The sequence below is a fragment of the Gymnodraco acuticeps genome, unplaced genomic scaffold (assembly GCF_902827175.1).
Source record: "Gymnodraco acuticeps unplaced genomic scaffold, fGymAcu1.1, whole genome shotgun sequence".
Lineage (NCBI taxonomy): Eukaryota > Metazoa > Chordata > Actinopteri > Perciformes > Bathydraconidae > Gymnodraco > Gymnodraco acuticeps.
In genome coordinates this window covers 5456511-5476264 of record NW_022990238.1, presented here as the reverse complement: position 1 = coordinate 5476264, position 19754 = coordinate 5456511, and the positions used below count along the sequence as shown (strand labels likewise).

At 42.8% G+C, this 19754-nt stretch overlaps 2 protein-coding genes across 2 annotated transcripts in view; one reads left to right on the top strand and one right to left on the bottom strand.

The window, feature by feature from the left end:
• notch3 (notch receptor 3) overlaps positions 1-15168 on the top strand; it is a 28213-nt gene extending 13045 nt beyond the window's left edge. The window contains exons 5-32 of the mRNA XM_034220337.1: positions 39-161; positions 260-493; positions 588-743; positions 857-1042; positions 2067-2180; positions 3387-3500; positions 4368-4601; positions 4865-4975; positions 5082-5274; positions 5388-5533; positions 5761-5994; positions 6119-6271; positions 6383-6611; positions 6698-6899; positions 7011-7167; positions 7245-7429; positions 7564-7696; positions 7807-8177; positions 8296-8822; positions 8917-9240; positions 9332-9483; positions 9568-9796; positions 9942-10032; positions 10183-10351; positions 10435-10739; positions 10853-11000; positions 11114-11211; positions 11323-15168. Of these exons, the coding sequence (XP_034076228.1) occupies positions 39-161; positions 260-493; positions 588-743; positions 857-1042; positions 2067-2180; positions 3387-3500; positions 4368-4601; positions 4865-4975; positions 5082-5274; positions 5388-5533; positions 5761-5994; positions 6119-6271; positions 6383-6611; positions 6698-6899; positions 7011-7167; positions 7245-7429; positions 7564-7696; positions 7807-8177; positions 8296-8822; positions 8917-9240; positions 9332-9483; positions 9568-9796; positions 9942-10032; positions 10183-10351; positions 10435-10739; positions 10853-11000; positions 11114-11211; positions 11323-12813 (6809 nt within the window). The 3' untranslated portion in view covers positions 12814-15168. The remainder of the gene's footprint in view (positions 1-38; positions 162-259; positions 494-587; positions 744-856; positions 1043-2066; positions 2181-3386; positions 3501-4367; positions 4602-4864; positions 4976-5081; positions 5275-5387; positions 5534-5760; positions 5995-6118; positions 6272-6382; positions 6612-6697; positions 6900-7010; positions 7168-7244; positions 7430-7563; positions 7697-7806; positions 8178-8295; positions 8823-8916; positions 9241-9331; positions 9484-9567; positions 9797-9941; positions 10033-10182; positions 10352-10434; positions 10740-10852; positions 11001-11113; positions 11212-11322) is intronic.
• A 223-nt stretch (positions 15169-15391) lies between these two features.
• LOC117548874 (retinol dehydrogenase 8) lies at positions 15392-18927 on the bottom strand. Its single transcript, XM_034220417.1, has 7 exons — positions 18800-18927; positions 17204-17313; positions 16942-17103; positions 16663-16842; positions 16479-16572; positions 16157-16340; positions 15392-16032 (listed from the first exon to the last, which is right to left on the bottom strand). The coding sequence occupies exons 2-7, from the start codon at positions 17298-17300 to the stop codon at positions 15823-15825; spliced, it is 927 nt and encodes a 308-aa protein (XP_034076308.1). The 5' UTR covers positions 17301-17313; positions 18800-18927; the 3' UTR covers positions 15392-15822.
• Positions 18928-19754: the final 827 nt, after the last annotated feature.

The window sequence follows — 19754 nt, the reverse complement described above, 5'->3', positions numbered from 1 at the left end:
TGTATAATAACTCTTTTTTGTCTCTCCATCTGGCTCAGGGTTCGAGGGACACAACTGTGAGAATAATGTGGATGACTGTCCAGGACACAAGTGTATGAATGGAGGAATATGTGTAGATGGAGTCAACACGTACAATTGTCAGTGCGCACCAGAATGGACAGGTACAGCTCAATTTACATCCTATTTGAAATAAACTTTAAATATGTACATTTATATATAAACAGATGTGTGATACAAAAATCTCATCTAATCACAATAGGGCAATACTGTGCTGAGGATGTCAACGAGTGTCTCATGCAACCAAACGCCTGCCATAATGGGGGTACTTGCTTCAACACCATTGGTAGTCATACATGTGTCTGCGTGAATGGTTGGACTGGAGATGACTGCAGTGAGAACATTGATGACTGCGCCATAGCTGTTTGTTTCTTTGGGGCCACCTGCCATGACCGTGTGGCATCCTTCTTCTGCGAGTGTCCAGTTGGAAAGACAGGTTAGTGGTTTTATCTGTTGGTCTCTGTGCCATTATTGTTCCTGGCAGCTAAATTGTTGATTTCATGCGTTTTCTTTTTTTTATTTCTCCACAGGTTTGCTGTGCCACCTTGACGATGCATGTGTGAGTAACCCCTGCAACGAGGGGGCAGTGTGCGACACCAACCCCCTCAACGGCCGAGCCATTTGTACCTGTCCCGCCGGCTTTGTAGGAGGTGCATGCAACCAGGACATGGATGAGTGTTCGATTGGTAATTTAGATTTTTTTTTCCTTACAATTGTCAGTACTGTGGTTATATTCTCATCGCTTTCTTTTTCCCTCTGGCTGTGTATGGTATACTGATATTAATACTTGTCCCTGCAGGTGCCAACCCATGTGAGCATTTTGGAAAATGTGTAAACACAGAGGGCTCCTTCCAGTGTCAGTGTGGCCGAGGATATGCCGGTCCACGGTGTGAGATTGACATCAATGAATGCCTCTCCATGCCCTGCCAGAATGATGCCACTTGCCTGGACCGCATTGGAGAGTTCACCTGCATCTGCATGCCAGGTATTAAGGCGTGATTGGTTGTGATTTACTACTGTACAATAAAACAATACAGAACATCAATTCAGCATGTTGTCTTCCAGCCTAAACCAATAGCAGAGGAGAACAACTTGCTGAAGCATCATGCAGTTCTTCCATACAGACTGCCAGTGTAGACTGTTATGTAATGAATTCCCATTGACACTGGGGGTATGGAGGCACTGCTGCACTCTCTGTGCAGTGTACAGCCAGACAGGGTATTAGTTTGGACTAAGTGATGGTTTGGACCCTCAGTGACAAAAACACAGTGAAACTCTCACGCACAGACCTACATGCATCCTGGGGTTTTGGGAACTATACAAATTAGAGCTGGGAGTCGGGTCTATAGGACTGTATGTGAGAGAGGGCGAGCAGTTAGGGGGAGGAGTGTGCTGTGAATACTAATGAGTGGTAGAGTGGTGGGAATAGAGAGGAACAATAGGGCCCCTCTGTGCTCCACTTTGCACCCCTCATACACAGAGAGGGAAAGAGGCCTTTTCCCAGAGCCTATCCCCCTCCCCCTTCATTTCCAGAGACATACCCTTCCTCTTCACCCTCCTCATCATCAGCCAGCCTGGCAAAGCTCATGTGGAGTTGCTGATTATTTCTGATTCCACGCTAGCCTCTCCCACCACTCGGTTCCACACTCTGTTTCACCTCAATGAAGGAACCCTCCAAAGTTTGCTAATACAGAATGTATAACATGCATCTTGTGAATGGGACATTGACCCAGGGAGGGGTAATGCTCCATGGACAGTAGGTTGTGGTGATTCTAAGTCAGTAGAGTGGGAACACTGGGGATGCTCCAAGAGTCTTTTATTTCATCCTGTGGTTCAGCAGAGACCAATGTCAAAAATAGAAATGATTCCCACAGATCCTTTATCAGCTGCACACAGTACAAGCAATTGCATTCACATGAACTGACATAACGTTACATAAAGATCTAATCATAGTAAATCTGCTTCCACTTGTCAAAAAATGTCAACTCATTGTGATCTTCTTTTCTCAGGTTACATGGGAACGTACTGTGAGGTTGACGTAGATGACTGTGAGAGCAACCCATGTGTGAATGATGGTATCTGTCGGGACATGGTCAACGGCTTCACATGCACCTGCCAGCCAGGTAAGACTTATCCACCAAATCGTTTTTCCCATTTACCGTTGTTTATTTCTAGCCCTGTTCACAACTCTAACTCAGTGACAGCAGCAGTCAGAACAGAGAGCTACAGTTTAAATGTCCCCAGAACCAGAGAAGGGAGGGTCAGCCTGGCTTCTTTTGCCTGATGGTGTTTAGAAGCACCACTCGTATGAAAAGGCAGACCCACAAGGCTGCCTATCCTCTCCTCTTGCCTGAACAAAGACACTATTGTGACCCACGCTCCCCTCCTCTGTGGAATGTGGAAGGGACAGCAGTCTCCCTCGTCTTGCCCTGGCGGTGGTGGGGAACAGCAGTCCTGCTAATGAGATTCTTTTCCAGGTCCTCAATTTACATCTGGGACAGACGTCCCCTCTCCACCCCCCCATCTAGCTATTGAGCCGGTGGAGCTGATGCAGGAAGGGGAGCAGGGGGAGTGGGGGTCCCTAAAAGAGAAAACAATCCCACTGTCTCCTCTGAACCCCCCCTTTTGCAGTCCAAGCACCAACACACAGACCATCCTGACACTGTTAATCAACTGAGCAGTGTGCTACCAATGCACCAATTCACCCCTGTCTGGGCACTGTGCCCACCGATTTCAAGCCTGCTAAGTTTCTCAAGCTTTTCAAGCCTGTATAATTAACATATCCTTGCTCTTGTTTTTATTATTATTATTATTATTATTATTACTATTATTATTATTATTATTATTATTATTATTATTATTATTATTATTGTTAAAGTTACATTTAACTGTTTAAAAAAATGTACCTTCACCAGAGTCCAAACATTCCTGTGCAGGCAGAAATGTACAACAACCTTAAGTGAGTTTAGACTGCATATGTGGTATTTTGCTGCTCAGATATTTTAATACCACCAGATAGCAATATACATTTATTTTAATATTCATTTGTAGGCATTACATTTGTTAGTCCTCCCTCACAAACATTATCAAGGTCACCTGTTTCCCAATGCATTTGCATGTAGTTGTCATATTAGCATTGGTCCAAGTGCACAAATGACATGTCCTTAACCAGTCGCAACGCTCTCAAACCCAACCTAAGCCAGACGTCACTAACCTAGCAAAAGACCTCTGGCCTTCTAAGAAGGGACAGAACTGCCCTCTGACCTGAGCGTGGACCATTCCACTGGACCCTCTTTCTGACCTTTCACCTCTGTGTTTGCATGTCCCAGGGTTTACTGGCACCATGTGTCAGATCGACATCGATGAGTGCGCCAGCACGCCATGCCAGAATGGGGCAAAATGCTACGACAGACCAAATGGGTTCGAGTGCCGCTGTGCTGAAGGTAAGGGCTTCTGTACCTAATATGAGTTGATGGTTGTTAGACAATATCCAATATGTCTTCCCAGGCAGAAGAGCAGATGATCCTTAAACACTTGTTGGGCTGTTTGGTCTTTGTTAAATGTTCAGTGTTTTGAGGGGGTCAGCTTTTTCGATGGTTGTCTGCTGGCCAAGCAGACTGACTTGAGGCCCCTAATCCCCCTCTTTCCCTCGTCGGTCTCAGGATCATGGGGTCACTGAGGACCAGCAGCCTTGGTCATCACCCCAACATCTGTTCATCTGTTAAACCCCTACAAACCACCTTCTGCCACATCTTAACTTTCATTCCTTCACATTCAGTCATATTCATAGATAAAGAGATGCAGTGAAAAAGTTTATCTACACAAAGGCTGTATGTATGAACTAACTTGGAGTATACATTGATATTTAACATGTTCTTTTGGACCCAAGCCTACAGAGGAGCCTGTTTCATTGTTTCAGTGGCCAGCTGCTTGGTATTCCCTGTGTTTGTGGGCCCCTTCTGTTGAGTGAAGTGGCTCTGTTTGACGTGGGGCAGTCTATTGTTCCCTCCGCCACTGAGAACAAAAGCAGGCCTGGGAGGCCTGTGTAGGGCCCTTCTTTACTGCTTTACCCAACTCAGCAATGCACTACACACACACCACACAAACCAACCCTTGCTTTCCCAACACACAGACACTGTCGACATGGAAACCACAGTAATTAGAACCCCAAACTGTAGACTCTTTTATAAAGAAAAACTGGGAAACAGACCGCGGAAGTTCAATTAAATAACTAATGAATTCAAATAAAAGGCTTTGCTCCGTCAAATGACATAAATGCCTTAACATCAATCTCCATTTGGGCTTTTCAGGTTATGAGGGGACACTCTGTGACAGTAACATCAACAACTGTCAGCCCGACCCATGCCACCATGGTACTTGCATTGATGGTATTGCCAGCTACAGCTGTAACTGTGATGCTGGCTACACCGGCTATCGCTGTGAGAACCAGCTCAATGAGTGCCACAGCAACCCTTGTCAGAATGGGGGCAAGTGTGTGGATCTAGTCAACAAGTACATCTGCCAGTGTCAACATGGGACATCAGGTAAGACATCACAATAGTCTGACATTGTTAATGCAAACCTTTCAATTATTAATTTAAAATAAATAAAAGCAAGCCAACATTTAGAGAAAATGCAGTGCAACTGTAGGTGTACAGTATGCTCAAACATCTGCAAACAATAAGGCTGTTGAGGGTGATCAATTATATAGAATAGACGTTTCATACTGTCTTATCATTTTGATTGACCTTTTCTGTACTGAAGTGTATTCCTTTCTTAATGGAACTCTAACTTTTTGTCAAAACAGGCACAAACTGTGAAATAAACTTTGATGATTGCTCCAGTAACCCATGTGACTATGGTATTTGCAAAGATGGCATCAACCGATATGACTGTGTTTGCAAACCTGGCTTCACTGGTAAGGCCCAATCAAAATAAAATACAAATTTGAAATGTGAAAACAATCCTCAGTGGAAATGTTAACAAACACACGTCTGATTGATTTCTAACATCTCTCTTCCCAGGTTCCAAGTGTAATATGGAGATAGATGAGTGCTCATCCAGCCCCTGTAGAAATGGGGGGACATGTGTGGATGAAGAGAATGGATTTCACTGCCAGTGTCCAGAGGGCTTTAAGCCTCCATACTGTTACTCCCAGGTGGACGAGTGTGGCAGCAGCCCATGTGTCCATGGCTCATGCAGGGATGACATTAATGGGTATGAACTGTTCTCTAGCTTGTTGCTAATTCTACAAGTTTCAACTCAGTTCATTGTATCATGCATAACTTGGACATTTTTGGGATTATTAACTGTAACCCTATATTTTCTAGGTACCGCTGTGACTGTGAGCCTGGATGGGTCGGGAAGAACTGTGATCTAGACAGGAACGACTGTTTGCCGAGTCCCTGCCAGAATGCTGGCACATGCATCGACCAGCTCAATGGCTTCACCTGCAAGTGTCGCCAAGGCTTCAGAAGTAATACATAAGAAACAAACTGCCACATATGCATTAATTTAAGAATTTACTAAGTATCTAATATACTTTATCTACATCTTGTAGTTAAAAAGATTTCTCCAATGTTTTCCAGAGTTTTCCTCCTCTTGAATGACAATTGTCTACCTCCCCCTAGTGGTGTTAAAACATATTGTTAGGCAACATTTTAGGCTGATTCTAATTTATGTAATGTCTTCTCTGCCTGTCAGGTAACCTATGCCAGATGAACATCAACGAATGTGCTTCCAGTCCCTGTCTGAACAAGGGCACTTGTGTGGACGGTGTAGCAAGCTTCACCTGTCTGTGTGAGCTTCCTTACAATGGACCCACTTGTGCTGAGGTCCTCACCCCTTGCTCCCCTAACCCCTGTGCCAATCATGCCCTCTGCACACACACACCAGATTACTTGGGCTATCAATGCAACTGTCAGACAGGTTGGCAAGGTAAGATAACTGCGTACTTGTTTAATTTAAAATAATCTTTCTTGAATCTTACAGAAAGTCTTAATAAATAAACTCCCATTATCTGGAATTAAACCTTATTGTACCCTTTTTTTTCATTCTTCAGGTCAATTGTGTAATGTGGATGTAAATGAATGCATCTCCAACCCCTGCAAGAATCGTGGGACCTGCACTAACACACTTGGAGGCTTTGTGTGCTCCTGCAGAGCTGGATTTACTGGGCTGACTTGTGAAACAGACGTCAACGACTGTACTCCTAGTAAGTGGCCACATAAACAAAGCGTGCTGAATTGCCTGTTGCTGTAAAAAACTAATACCAAGACTATGAATACTGTTCTTGACCAAAGTCTTCCTCTCTTTATTGCATCAGATCCATGCCTAAGTGGAGGTTCCTGCACAGACGCTGTGAACTCCTTCCACTGTAGCTGCTTGGCAGGCTTCACTGGGCCCCGCTGTGCTTTAGAGATCAATGAATGCCAGAGTTCGCCATGCAAAAATGGAGGCACATGCACAGACTATGTTAACTCCTACACCTGCACCTGCAGGCCGGGCTTTACTGGCAACCACTGCGAAACCAACATCCCTGATTGCACTGAAAGGTGAGTGTATATTTGACATTGCTTTTAAACCTGTTCACATGTGTATAATTACTGAATATGACAATAAAATGTGTTCATTTCTACAGCTCTTGTTTCAATGGAGGTTCCTGCACAGATAAGATCAACGGCTATTCCTGTAACTGCCGCTCAGGCTTCACTGGCTCCCACTGCCAATACGAGGTCAACGAGTGTGACTCCCAGCCCTGCCTCAATGCAGGCATCTGTCAAGATGCCCTAGAGTCCTTCCGCTGCTCCTGCCCCAAGGGCTATACTGGCTCCCGCTGCCAGGTAAACACTCATTGGTTCTTCTTAAAAATATCTTGTTATGTTCCTTGAGTCTTCATCGCTTCATGTTTTAAGTAAAATACATCCTGACAATTTTGTCTTCTGGCTATCCAGACACCTGTCGATTGGTGCAGACGCTCATCTACCTGCCAAAATGGAGGACGCTGTCGCCAAAAGGATGCTTCCTTCACCTGTGAATGTACTAACGGCTGGTCTGGACGTTACTGTGACATCTCCAGGGTCTCTTGTGAGACAGCCGCACGCCAAAGAGGTATGTGGAAAACAAATTACATTTAACGTTTGTGTTGTGTTGCAACAGTGTTTAAAGTCAACATTTCTTCCAATCAGGGCTCCAGACAGATGAGCTGTGCCACCATGGTGGTCACTGTGTCAACACTGGGAATTCCCACTATTGTAAATGCCCCACTGACTACACAGGAAGCTATTGTGAAAGCCAGGTAGACCACTGTGAAGACAAACCCTGCCGCAATGGCGCCACCTGCAGGGGATATGTGGGAGGGTACCAGTGTGATGTAAGTAAAACATTCTATCTATATTCTATCTATCTATAATCTATATTATGTGCATCTTTGTCAGATTAAGTATTCACACAGTGCTTCATCACAATTGCTGAAGTAATGTTATTGTCTTCTGTATGCCTTTACAGTGTATGCCAGGATTTACTGGACAGAACTGTGAGATGGAGATCAATGAGTGCCAATCTCATCCTTGCCAGAATGGAGGCACTTGCATTGATCTGGTGGGACATTATATCTGCTCCTGTCCGCCTGGCACACTTGGTATGTTAGCACATATTTAACAGAAACAATATTTCGAGTGGCGTTTTTAAGATATTTTACAACAAATTACTGGAAGATATAATAATATTTAACAATCCTCTTTTTTTAAGGTGTTCTCTGTGAGATAAATGAAGATGACTGTGCACTACCTCTGAGGCTGCGCAGTGCTCCTCCTAAGTGCCTTAACAATGGCACCTGTGTGGACAGAGTGGGTGGATACCGCTGCAACTGTCCCCCTGGATTTAAAGGAGAAAGATGTGAGGGAGACATAAACGAGTGTCTCTCCAACCCCTGCAGTCCCCCCAACAGTCTTGACTGCATACAGTTGCCAAATGACTACCAATGTGTCTGCAAACCTGGCTTCACTGGCCGAAAGTGTCAGAACAGTTTCAGTGTGTGTGAGTCTCAACCTTGTCAGAGTGGAGGAGTGTGTTCTGTATCCAGCAGCTCTGCAATGGGATACACCTGCACATGTCAGCTTGTAAGTGTACATTCACATTAAGTATTAAAAAAACGATTTGGAGTTTATACATCACAGCTTTCATTATTTGTGTATTGAAAGCTTGCAAACTAATTGCTTACATTTTGGCTATTTTTAGGGTTATGCTGGGCTTAATTGTGAAAGAATCATGTCCTGTCGGGAGCTGCCCTGCTACCATGGTGGTAGCTGTGCACTCACCCAAAGAGGGGTGCGTTGCACCTGCCATCCAGGTTATGGTGGACCCCAGTGCCAGCATCGCAGCAATGAAGGCTGCTCCTCCAAGCCCTGCCAGAATGGAGGGTTGTGCACTGAAGAAACAAGCTTCCCATACTTTCACTGCCAGTGTCCCAGTGGCTGGACAGGAAAACGGTGTGAGCAGGACATCATGCCCAACAAGCCTCAAGTACCCATATGCCCTCTAGCAGACTGTCGTAGCAAAGCCAAAGATGATGTTTGCGACAAGGAATGTAACACTTTCTTTTGTGACTGGGACGGCGGGGACTGTTCTCTTACATCAAAAAACCCCTGGGCTCAATGTTCACAATGTTGGAGTGTCTTTAACAACAGCCAGTGTGATGAGTCCTGCAACAACGCTGATTGTCTGTATGACAACTTTGACTGCATGAACAAGGAGAAAGTTTGCAAGTAAGTTTACTTTTACTCTTAATTTCATTCCCTCGTTTTTTCTGTACTTATCCGAGAAATCCCAAGCTGATTCTTTTCTTTGTGTCGTCTCCAGTCCAGTGTATGAAGCCTACTGTATAGACCACTACGCTAATGGAGAGTGTGACCCCGGCTGTAACTCAGTGGAGTGTGGCTGGGATGGTTTGGACTGTGCAAAGAAGGTTCCAGAAGTCCTTGCTGATGGTGTCTTGATTTTGGTAGTCCTACTTCCCCCCGAGGAGCTTCAACGCACCAGCACAGCTTTTCTGCAGAAATTAAGTGCTATCCTACACACCTCACTGCGCTTCCAGCTGGACGGGAATGGAGATGCCAAGATCCACCCATACACTCGCGGGGCACGCCTCAAGCGGGAGCTGCAGCCTAAACAGGAGGTCATCGGGTCAGTCAGACATACAGTAAACATAAAATATTATGTTTTTCTTATACATTGAACATTACACTAAATACCTGCCTGTCTGCTATTTTTGTAGATCCATAGTGTACTTGGAAATAGACAACCGTCTGTGCGCTGCTCAGAGCTCTGAGGGCTGTTTCCCGTCAGCTGAAAGAGCTGCAGACTACCTGGGAGCTCTATCAGCTGTAGAAATGCTTCGCTTCCCATACCCAATCAAAGAAGCCGTTGGTGAGTAGGGATACTTAAAGGCCACAATTTAAACTTGTAAGACAAAGAAAGTACAGGCGTGCTAACTTTCTCTTGTCATGACAGGTGTTGAAAGGGATCCCCCTCCTGACCCAATACCTCAATGGGCCAAGCTGATGCTGGTCGGGTTAGCTTCCCTTTTCCTTATGGTCATCCTGGTGCTAGGAATGTTGATTGCTCGTAGAAAGAGAGAACACAGTACCCTTTGGTTCCCTGAGGGCTTCTTCTTAAAGAAGGAACCCAGCAGCAACAAAAACCGCAGGGAACCTGTTGGTCAGGATGCTCTTGGAATGAAGTAAGTTATTTGTTTGCAATTATGTGGTATTATAAGGTCTGAATTTCATAAGCAATTTAAGTGGGAATTCTGTAAGGGGTTTATTTTGAAATTGTATTGGTTTTCTTTGTGTCTTACTTTGTTTACCATATGTGTCCTTTAACAGACACATGGCAAAAACTGCGGAAGAATCTCTCCTTGGTGATCACAGTGACCAGTGGATGGACACAGACTGTCCAGAGGCAAAAAGGCTTAAGGTCAGTTACACATTGTCTTAACATTTAAAAATGGCAATGTACTTAGACGCAAGCACACACATGTGTACATACAATTTATCACAGGATGTCAGCTTGTGTTGAAGCTTGCATTAAATATTGAAATTAAATTCTCTCCTTCTGTGAGTTCAGGTTGAGGAGCCAAGTATGCTCTCAGACAGTGAAGATGCAGTGGACTGCAGGCAGTGGACACAGCATCACCTCGCAGCTGCAGATATACGTGTGCCTCCCACTATGGCCCTCACCCCACCCCAAGGAGAATTTGAAAGTGACTGCATGGATGTTAATGTCCGAGGCCCAGGTTGGTAACTTTAAGATGAATGATCTGTTATTTTGAACTCTTGAACAGATACAATCCAACCCACTGTTTTCATCTCATATCAGATGGTTTTACACCTCTGATGCTGGCATCATTCTGTGGAGGCGGCTTAGAGCCTGAGGTGACAGAGGAGGAGGAGAGTGAGGAGTGTTCTGCCAACATCATCTCTGACCTAATCTACCAGGGAGCTTCCCTAGCTGCACAAACAGACCGAACTGGGGAGACAGCGCTCCACCTGGCTGCTCGCTACGCCCGTGCTGATGCTGCTAAGAGGCTGCTGGATGCTGGTGCAGATGCTAATGCTCAGGATAACACTGGTCGCTCACCTCTACATGCTGCAGTGGCCGCAGATGCACAGGGGGTCTTCCAGGTAAACAACATGTACTTTTTATTGGCGGTGTTAGAAATGCCTATAACAAATGTAAGCACATGTATTGCTTAAATCATAATATTTAACCCCCCAAAAATTTTTCATCCTCCTAGATTCTGATCCGAAATCGGGCTACAGATCTTGACTCCCGTATGTACGATGGCTCCACTGCGCTGATCCTGGCAGCACGACTGGCAGTAGAGGGCATGGTAGAAGAACTCATCACTTGTCATGCTGATGTCAATGCAGTAGATGAATTGGGTAAGTTTGTAACTCTTCTCTCAAGTGGGTGTCCTGATGCTGTTGTTTCTGTTTTGTAATAATATTCACTGAAAGCATGGATGTGTAATCTCAATGTTTGTTTTATGTTTTAGGTAAATCCGCCTTGCACTGGGCTGCAGCCGTTAACAATGTCGAGGCGACTGTTGCCCTGCTGAAGAACAGTGCAAACAAGGACATGCAGGATCTCAAGGTATGACATCCATGTTTAATATTAACCACACTTTTGGATCAGCGAGGCTTCAACTAAAATCTGTTTGTATCTAACAACCTCTTTGTTTTGTTGCCTTGTTTTTCTTTGTAGGAGGAGACCCCACTGTTCCTTGCAGCTCGTGAGGGCAGCTGTGAGGCTGTGAAGGTGCTGCTGGCTCACTTTGCAAACAGAGAGATCACAGACCATATGGACAGGTTGCCACGGGACATTGCTCAGGAGCGTATGCACCACGATATTGTGCAGCTTCTTGATGAGTACAACACAGTAAGAAGCCCCCAGGGCCATGGAGGGATTGGACACCACCTCTCTGGGGTACACTCTCTGTCTCCTCTCATGTGCCCTCCGGGCGCCTACATGCCTAGTCTGAAGAACACCCCACAGGGCAAGAAGAACCGCAGGCCTTGTGCTAAGGGTTCTAGCCTGGGAGGCCAACATGCTGCCAGCCTGAAGGAGTCAGTCAAGGCCCGTAATAAGAAGCTGACCTTGGACATGCAGAGTGCCTTACTGGAGAGCTCTGTTACCCTTTCCCCGGTCGATTCACTGGACTCACCCCACGGGGGGGCTAGCAATGCTGGCTACATGACCAACCCCACTTCCCCTGTGGCCATGCAGTCACCAGGGCTCTACCACACATCTATGTCTGTCCCAAACACCCCCATGATACATAGTAGCATGTTGGATGGTAGTGGCCCCTTTGCAGTGTCTCTAGCCCAACTCAATGACCTAGGATCTGGAGGAATGTCCTTGCAGGGACGTGTCTCCATGGCTTCAGATGTCAACCATGGCTATGTGATGAGTTCAGGCCAGATGGGGCTCAACATGGGCTTGGTCAGTCCTGTGAGTGTGCCCTTTGACTGGCACAGCCGGATGTCTTCCTCTCAGTGTGGTCAGCAGGTTTTGAATCTTGTGCAGAGTGGCCAGGCAGGCATGCACCCCCAGAGCCCAGCCATGCAGCAGCAGACCATGCTGATGCACCAGCAGCTCTACCGTAACGCCATGCTGCAGCCCACACCTGTTACTTCAACACCCACCATCAGCCCAGTCAAGCTGCCCTCCATTGCTGAGCAGCAGCAGCAGCAACAGCAGCAGCAGCAGCTTCTCAACCACTCCATCGCCAACCAGCAGAACATGGCCCGCATTGGCACCTCTTCCCCACCGACTCCTCAGACCTCCCAGCCGCCACCATCCTTCTTCCAGCAGCAGCAGATGCCCCAGCAACCCTCTCAGCCCCAGCTTCCAGCTCAACCCCCCCAGGCAGCCCCCACAACAGCCCAGCCCTCTCAGGCTCTGCCTTCCCAGCATAGTGGCAGCACTGCAGGAACGGAGGATTACCCTACACCTCCCTCTCAGCACAGCTACTCATCTGCACTAGATGCCACGCCCAAGCATTACCTCCATTTGCCCAGTGAGCACCCCTACCTGACCCCCTCCCCAGAGTCTCCAGAGCCCTGGTCCAGCCCCTCTCCTCACTGCGTCTCTGATTGGTCAGATTCTACACCAAGCCCAGCAGTAGCTGGCCCTGCCCAGACCCAAATTTCTCAAATCCCAGAGGCAAATGGAAAGATGCAGGTGTTTGCGTAAAGATCTCATGGCCCCTGCTTGAAAAGGGACCTGAGGTAAAATAATGTGTGGACTGGCTCTCGGGCCTGTCTGTTTATATGTGTCAGCCTGTTTCCAAGATTTTCATTGGATTTGGATTGACTATGCTTATCACAAGGAGCGTCTGCTAGTGATTTTTGCAGAGAAAAAAGTAAAGGGAAATGTGTGTTGTCTGAACAAACAGCAGACAATTTAATGAAGTAATTCTGTCACAGATGGACTTGTTTTTTATTATAAAAAAGTATATGAAGAAAACCAAGTCTTTCATTTCAAAGGCTTAGGTGTGCTCTCCTGGAAACTAACAAACATTTAAAAAGTAGATATGAGAAAAAAGTAAAATGTTGAAGGGAATTCATTTATTTTTATTTATTGTTTTTATCTCTGAATTACTTTTTTTTAAAAGTGTATTTCTGTTCTAGCTTCTCAAATAATGTATCCCCCCCCCGCCCCCCCCCCCCCCCCCCCTATTTTATACTGAATGCCTACATTTCTATTTAGCCAACGTGGCAAGTGATGGTAAAGGAATATAATTCATGTTTCAGACAAGTTAACAGACAGAAAGAGGAACTTTCACCTCGAGTGACTGATATTTATTTAGGCCAACGACACCTGGTAAAGATGAGAAACTGGTTCTTGCAGATATATATTAAAAGTTTCTCAGCAGTAGTGATATATTCTGATTTGATTGAATTGTGGATATTGATTTCTTTCCATAAGAGTATTATGAATAAGAATGTAGATGAGTGTCTTTGAAGCACTTCAAGTGACCAGCCTCAAAGGGCGAGTGTGGGTCAAATACAACATATAACTGCAATGGATATTTATAATATATGGGTGGCATTTAATACATGGTAATTGTTGCTATGAACTTTCAAAAGTAATCGTAAGAGTACAGGTTTAGGTGTAATCTGTTGTTTCCCACTGCTTCTATGGGACTCTTACCTCCAATGTTACTGTCACCTGTATTACTTTGCCTTTAAAATCAGCCTCTCACTGCCCTTTAGTTTGTGTTCTTTTTTTTGTTTGTTACGGTCGATTTATACTCTGTTTGTTTGTGAAAACCATGGATACCTTTTCTCAATATCACTTCGGATGTACTAAGCTATGCTTATCAGCTGCTATTTTATATCACTCTTCCCTGCAAGCATTCCTCCATTCTGCCTGTCTTGTTAAGTGTGTACGGTGTGCCTTTCAGCAGCATCATCCAACACAGTAGAAACAGACGACTGACAGGCAGAAGTCCACATAGTGTCCTTTACTGGACTAAATGGAAACATTCCTGGATTATCTGCAGCAGTGTAGGTCTTGTTGAAACTCTTGCCTGGTCTCTGGTAGTGTCCGTGGTGGAATAGTGGTCAGTGTGAGGGTGTAACTGCTGGGCTGCGACTGCTGACGCCCTGTCACTCCTCAGGGAGGTGTTTTATGGCATGCAATGGAACGGTTCCCTTGCATCTACAGTAGCTCCCAGTCCAGGGGCAGTGGAGATGCATCTTAAGATGATTGTTAGAAGAGACTGAAGGAAAGAACACTACTATGTAGTGCTGCCCCCTTAAACCTTTTACACAAATCTGAGATGACACTCCCAGTCATCCAGCTGACACCTTGTATTATGCCTGACCGACGCTTTACCCCCACATGACCTGAGATTTATGGATAGAGGTAATCCTCTCCCTAACGTAGTATGGACATTTCAACATAAAGTCACTTGATAATTGTAGCATTTTGAAAAGTAACCATTGCATTTTCATTTTATGATGTCATAAACAGAAATTAGCAGGCCATCATTCCTAGCTACTACCGTTGTGGTGGCCTAACACTGCCCCTAGTTGTGTCATAGAGTTTATCTTTCATTCATTGTTTTATCCTGTTCACCATAGCCTCAGTTACTGTTTTGTCAGACCTGGGAAACATGTTGTTGTCCCTATGAACAGTTCACATTTTACTAACAAGAAACTGTTTTTTTTTTGTTTTTTTTATATATAACTGGTCTTTCAATTTCTCTACCAGGTCGCACTAAGTGTTTTGTACATTTCAACCTCCCAACTTCTGTTTGTAAATATGTTTTTTTCTGGGTAGTTCTTATGTTTCTGAAAGGATTGTTATGTACTAAAAAGGACAAAAATAAAATGTACTTCATTTAGCATTATTTGAAACTGAGGCTGTGACTGATATTTTATTGTCTTGTGTTATTAGTCATAGATATTTTATTATCATTATTCATTTCTATACTTGTTTAAAAAGGTAGTTTGAAATACTAAAATCTAAAAGCTTTCCACGGTGTTCTTTCTACAGTCAAAAGTTGTAAAGTTACTTACAATAAAACTATAGGGAACTACATTTTTTGTGTTCTGGTTTTCAGTGATCAGTTGATCATTATTTCAGGTCATCATTATAATAGTTATGTAAATAAAACTCAAAATGCACTTAGATGATTAATTATTTCATATTTTTATTGTCTGAAATGTAACATTCTCTGTCCAACACAAAAGCCGCACAATAAATGCTGTATTTGGGACTGATGTTAATACACAATGTCTGAAATCCAATTTGAGGCATTTGAGTGCATTATATTCACAAACATTTTTAGAATTAATATTTCCGTGATTTGAAACTCCATCGCAAGCTACTGTCTAATATATTGCCACAAAAATGAATGTACATCTATCTGATCTCCAGACAATCGATTACGCCAAATCGTATTTTTTTGAATAATTTGTACACCACGATTTGTATTCATTTTTTCATAACGATATGATTTTCTCAAGTTTACCTGTAAAAACCGATAGAAACATTTAAAACAAAACAAATTACATAAAAACAATAAAGGAGGTAAATTAGTTATTGTACATATTTATCATATAAACTTCTTGTTAATACATATCATTATCCTACAGTTAAAAGTTATATTTAAAAATCTGTGACAAGTTGTATTACTATAACTGTCTCCTTAGGAATAATTGTTATAGTCTATACAACCTGGCCATAAAATCTTTATTTCTTCCCTCCTATTCTCTTCAGTAAGTGCAGCATCGCTAGAGTAGCATTGAACACTTTGTCATGTTTAAAGGTCATCTTATAGAAGGAATCCAGAGGCAGACGTCCAGTGGGATCAGCGTGCTTCAGTGCAGTCATGGGCATGTACAGGCGGTTTGTCTGGTGGCGCAGAGGGGGTTCCTTGTCTGTGATCACTTTAACGGTTTGCTAGAGAAAAGAGACACATATTTTAACACTGGAGGGTACTTCCTCATTATGTATTTGGACTGGCAAAACCACTCATTCTTAATGACTTCTAATCTGAAATAGAAAAATAAAAGTCATCACTTGCCTCAGCTACTTCCTCTGGTGTCTGGCCTAATGAGGCAAAAATCTTTTTAGAGTATGGCAGGTAAATTTCACGAAAGATTTTGGCGGTCTCCTTATCCGTCCCTGAAAAATCAATACTCTCAGCGTCTTCATACACCTTTCTTTCAAACTCTGTCACAACAGGGCCAGGTTCCACTAGAGTCGTCCTTGTGACAGAGATGTAAATAAAAAAATTACATTACAGTCAATGAGTCATATTGTGATGTTACTTAAGTTTTAGTTGTGGGGTGCCTGCATTATGTTGTTAAAGCTGATACAGTTTTCAAGACTTGTAATGCAATCACTTGATGTTAAACTTCAACGCTTGCACTGCCAGACTTTCGCAAAATCCTTCCACAGCAAATTTGGAGGCTGAATAAACGTCATTGAAAAGAAGTCCTGTGTAGAAACATAAGGGCACAAGTTAACAAGCTCCTAATTCTTTTTTAATAAGCTTCTGTGCAATTTCAGGGACACAAACAAACGCACCCTGTGTTCCCATGACGCTGCTCATCACGACAATATGGCCGCTCTGCCTCCGCTTCATGTCAGGTAAGACCTCTTTCACCAGACGTGCCAGGCCAAAGAAATTTGTATCAAAGAGCTCCTTCCTGGCATCAATGCTTTGGCACTCCAGAGGTCCAATCATACCAAGACCAGCATTGTTCACTATAACAGCGGAGTATTTAACGTCATACTTTGGAGAGATTAAAAAACGTGTCTATGAGAATGTGAATTAAATGAGAATGTGAATTAAATGAGACAGACCAAGAACATCCACCCGTCTGTCCTGCAGGCTGTTGACACACTCTCTGATGGAGGATTCAGAACAGGCATCTAACTGTTTGATTTCCAAGGTTTTGTTTAAGGAGTCACCTGCCGCTTTCTCCAAGGGCCCTCGTTTCCCAAGATCCCTCATTGTGGCAACCACTGCCTCAGATAAAAAATGAAAACACTTGCTGTAAGTAGCTATACTGTAATTCATTCTATCGTCTACTTTTTTTCTTGTTAATGAGAGTGAAAGGCTGACCTTTAAACCGTCTGAGCTCATCTTTGGCCAGCCGTGCAGCCACAGCCAAGCCAATGCCTGAGGAGCAGCCAGTCACCAGCACCCTCCTGGTTCCCATGGCTCTATGATCTCTGAAAGAGAATCCCATCATCATCATCACCATCATCATCATCATGTACAATCTGGACAATAACATTTTATTTTGTGATAACAATTCAAACATGCTAAGTCAAGTCATTTACTTAATTTTTTTATCTGATAACAATTCACACAGCATTGTAGGCTCAAATTGCACTAAATGCAGCAACTTTATTTGACTATGATATAATGACAATAATGTACGTGGAACAATTAGTGTCTCTCGTTTTTTTGTTTATCATCTTTATTTTCCTGTATGATCGGTGAAAACTGGTCCCAAAATAGGTGGTCTTTGTTTTTTTCCCTCTGTGATGTGTTATCAAATCTATATGTTTTAAATTGATGTTTTTGATTTGGCCATTTACCTCACATAAAAAGGAAAACTGAACCACCACAAAGTGCATTTTTCTACTACATCTTCTAAAATATAGGTAGCTATTTCGGCCCTGAGAGGGAATCACTTGATGTGAAATGCTAACCTTCCAATGTATGGTACCACTAGGGCTACTTTGGTATGTGTTCAGCGATTATATTAACTCTAATCTGATTTACACATACTGGAATTTGTAGCCGCTACAACAGCAAGTTTAGTAATTCTTCCACTGTGGCCTTTCATTCACACTTGAACCCTTTAACAGCAAAAATCACTGAGTGTGAAGAGTCATGAGATTCACAACACGATAACTAAATATAAACCCTAATAAGTGATGAATGTAATGAATGTTGGAATTTCTCATGTTTAGGTTGTATAAATGTTAACGTTTATGGGTAGGAAGTTCCAGGTCTATAGGCATTCACGCTGAAGTTGTTAGATTAAGTCTAATAAAATACATTCTAGCTAAGCAATACCTTTGCATAGCTAATGTGAAAAAATATGTAGTGCTATGTCTTTTTATGTGTTCAGTAATGCCAATTGTATAGTAATTCATTAAAAAGTAATTGAAAAATGTTCTATTATAGTATAGGCGTATGCCATTACAATTTCATAGTAAGTGGGTCAAAATAGTATAACATGTTATTTGTAAAAGGCGTAATAGTCCTAGGCATGTCATAAAATCTAATTCAAAAGTCATTAAGGGTTTTATTTATTTTTTAAAGTCGTAAGAATACCAAAGTATGGAATTACATATATTTCATTTAAATGTCATATAATAATTATATTTAAAAAATCATAGTATAGTAAGTCATAAAAGGTAAAAGTATAGCATCTCTTTAAAAAAAATTCAGATTATAGTAGGCCTATGTCATAAAGAGAAGTTGTGATATAAAATGGCGTAAAAAAAAACAAAAAAAGCCATGATAGTAAATTATCACCAACAGTAGATTTAAAGTAACAACAAAGATTATACAATATACAATAAGGTTGTGATGGGAATATAATGTACTCCAGACAATGTTAGTAGGCCTACCTACAGAAAGAGTTAAATTCATCAAAGTTCAGAGGCCTGTGGTTCTGCTTTGGTGTTGAAGTCTACCAACCTGTAGAGCGTGCAGCGTCCTCCACAGCAGCAGAAATGGGAAATAAAGACTGTAGGCTACAAAACTAGCTAGTCGATAAATAATGTTGATGCATAATTAAGGGAGGAGGAACCCGAGCAAGTCACAGCGGGACAGGAGGCTACATAAACCCAGCGATTAGGCTACTGAAATTGGTCACTCGGCTCAGTATGTGGGAGTTGTAGTTCTTTGAAATTGGTTCTTTAACCGTTGTAGTTCTCAAAATAGCTAATAACAGAAAGTATTGTTATTATTTATTTATTTTAATATAAGAAAGAGTATGTTCACAAATGACTTAATCAAAAAATGTCTATCTTAATTTAATTCATCCATTTGTTACATGATGTGTCATTTCGGTTTACTGCGGTTTGATGACAAAGTGTATTAGTAATACAGTACCGTTAGCATTGGTAACATTAATAATCTGTGTCTATCGCTTTGAACGCATAAAATAAGGTCTGTAGGACTACATTACAGTTTTGAATTGCGTTTCAAATTTGACATTTTCTTTTTGAAAGTTTTTGCCGGAAGTATTTTCTGTAGTATCCCAACAAACTTTATTTGCAGTTCTCCATTGTGTCCCCAGGGTAGCAGTAAGCCACGAATTAATAGTACACTTTCAACCACACGTAAAGTTAAGCAGACGCCAACATTTACAATAACATTTCTGTTTCTAATAATCAGTCTGCCTCAAAACAAATGATCCATTCACACATGTGTTATGTAAGGGAATCGGATAATGTGTGCAGTGCATTATGCATAACATGGTGAAGGGATTGTTTGTTTTAGTGTTGCAGTTCTTCAATGTGACCACTGGAGGACACTAAACACACAGGTTACCCGTTATTTCCACAACACCAGATGGATATTTCCGGTAACAACTATCAAAATAAAACAATCAAAAACTGTCGTCGCGGTGAAACAATCACATTAAATT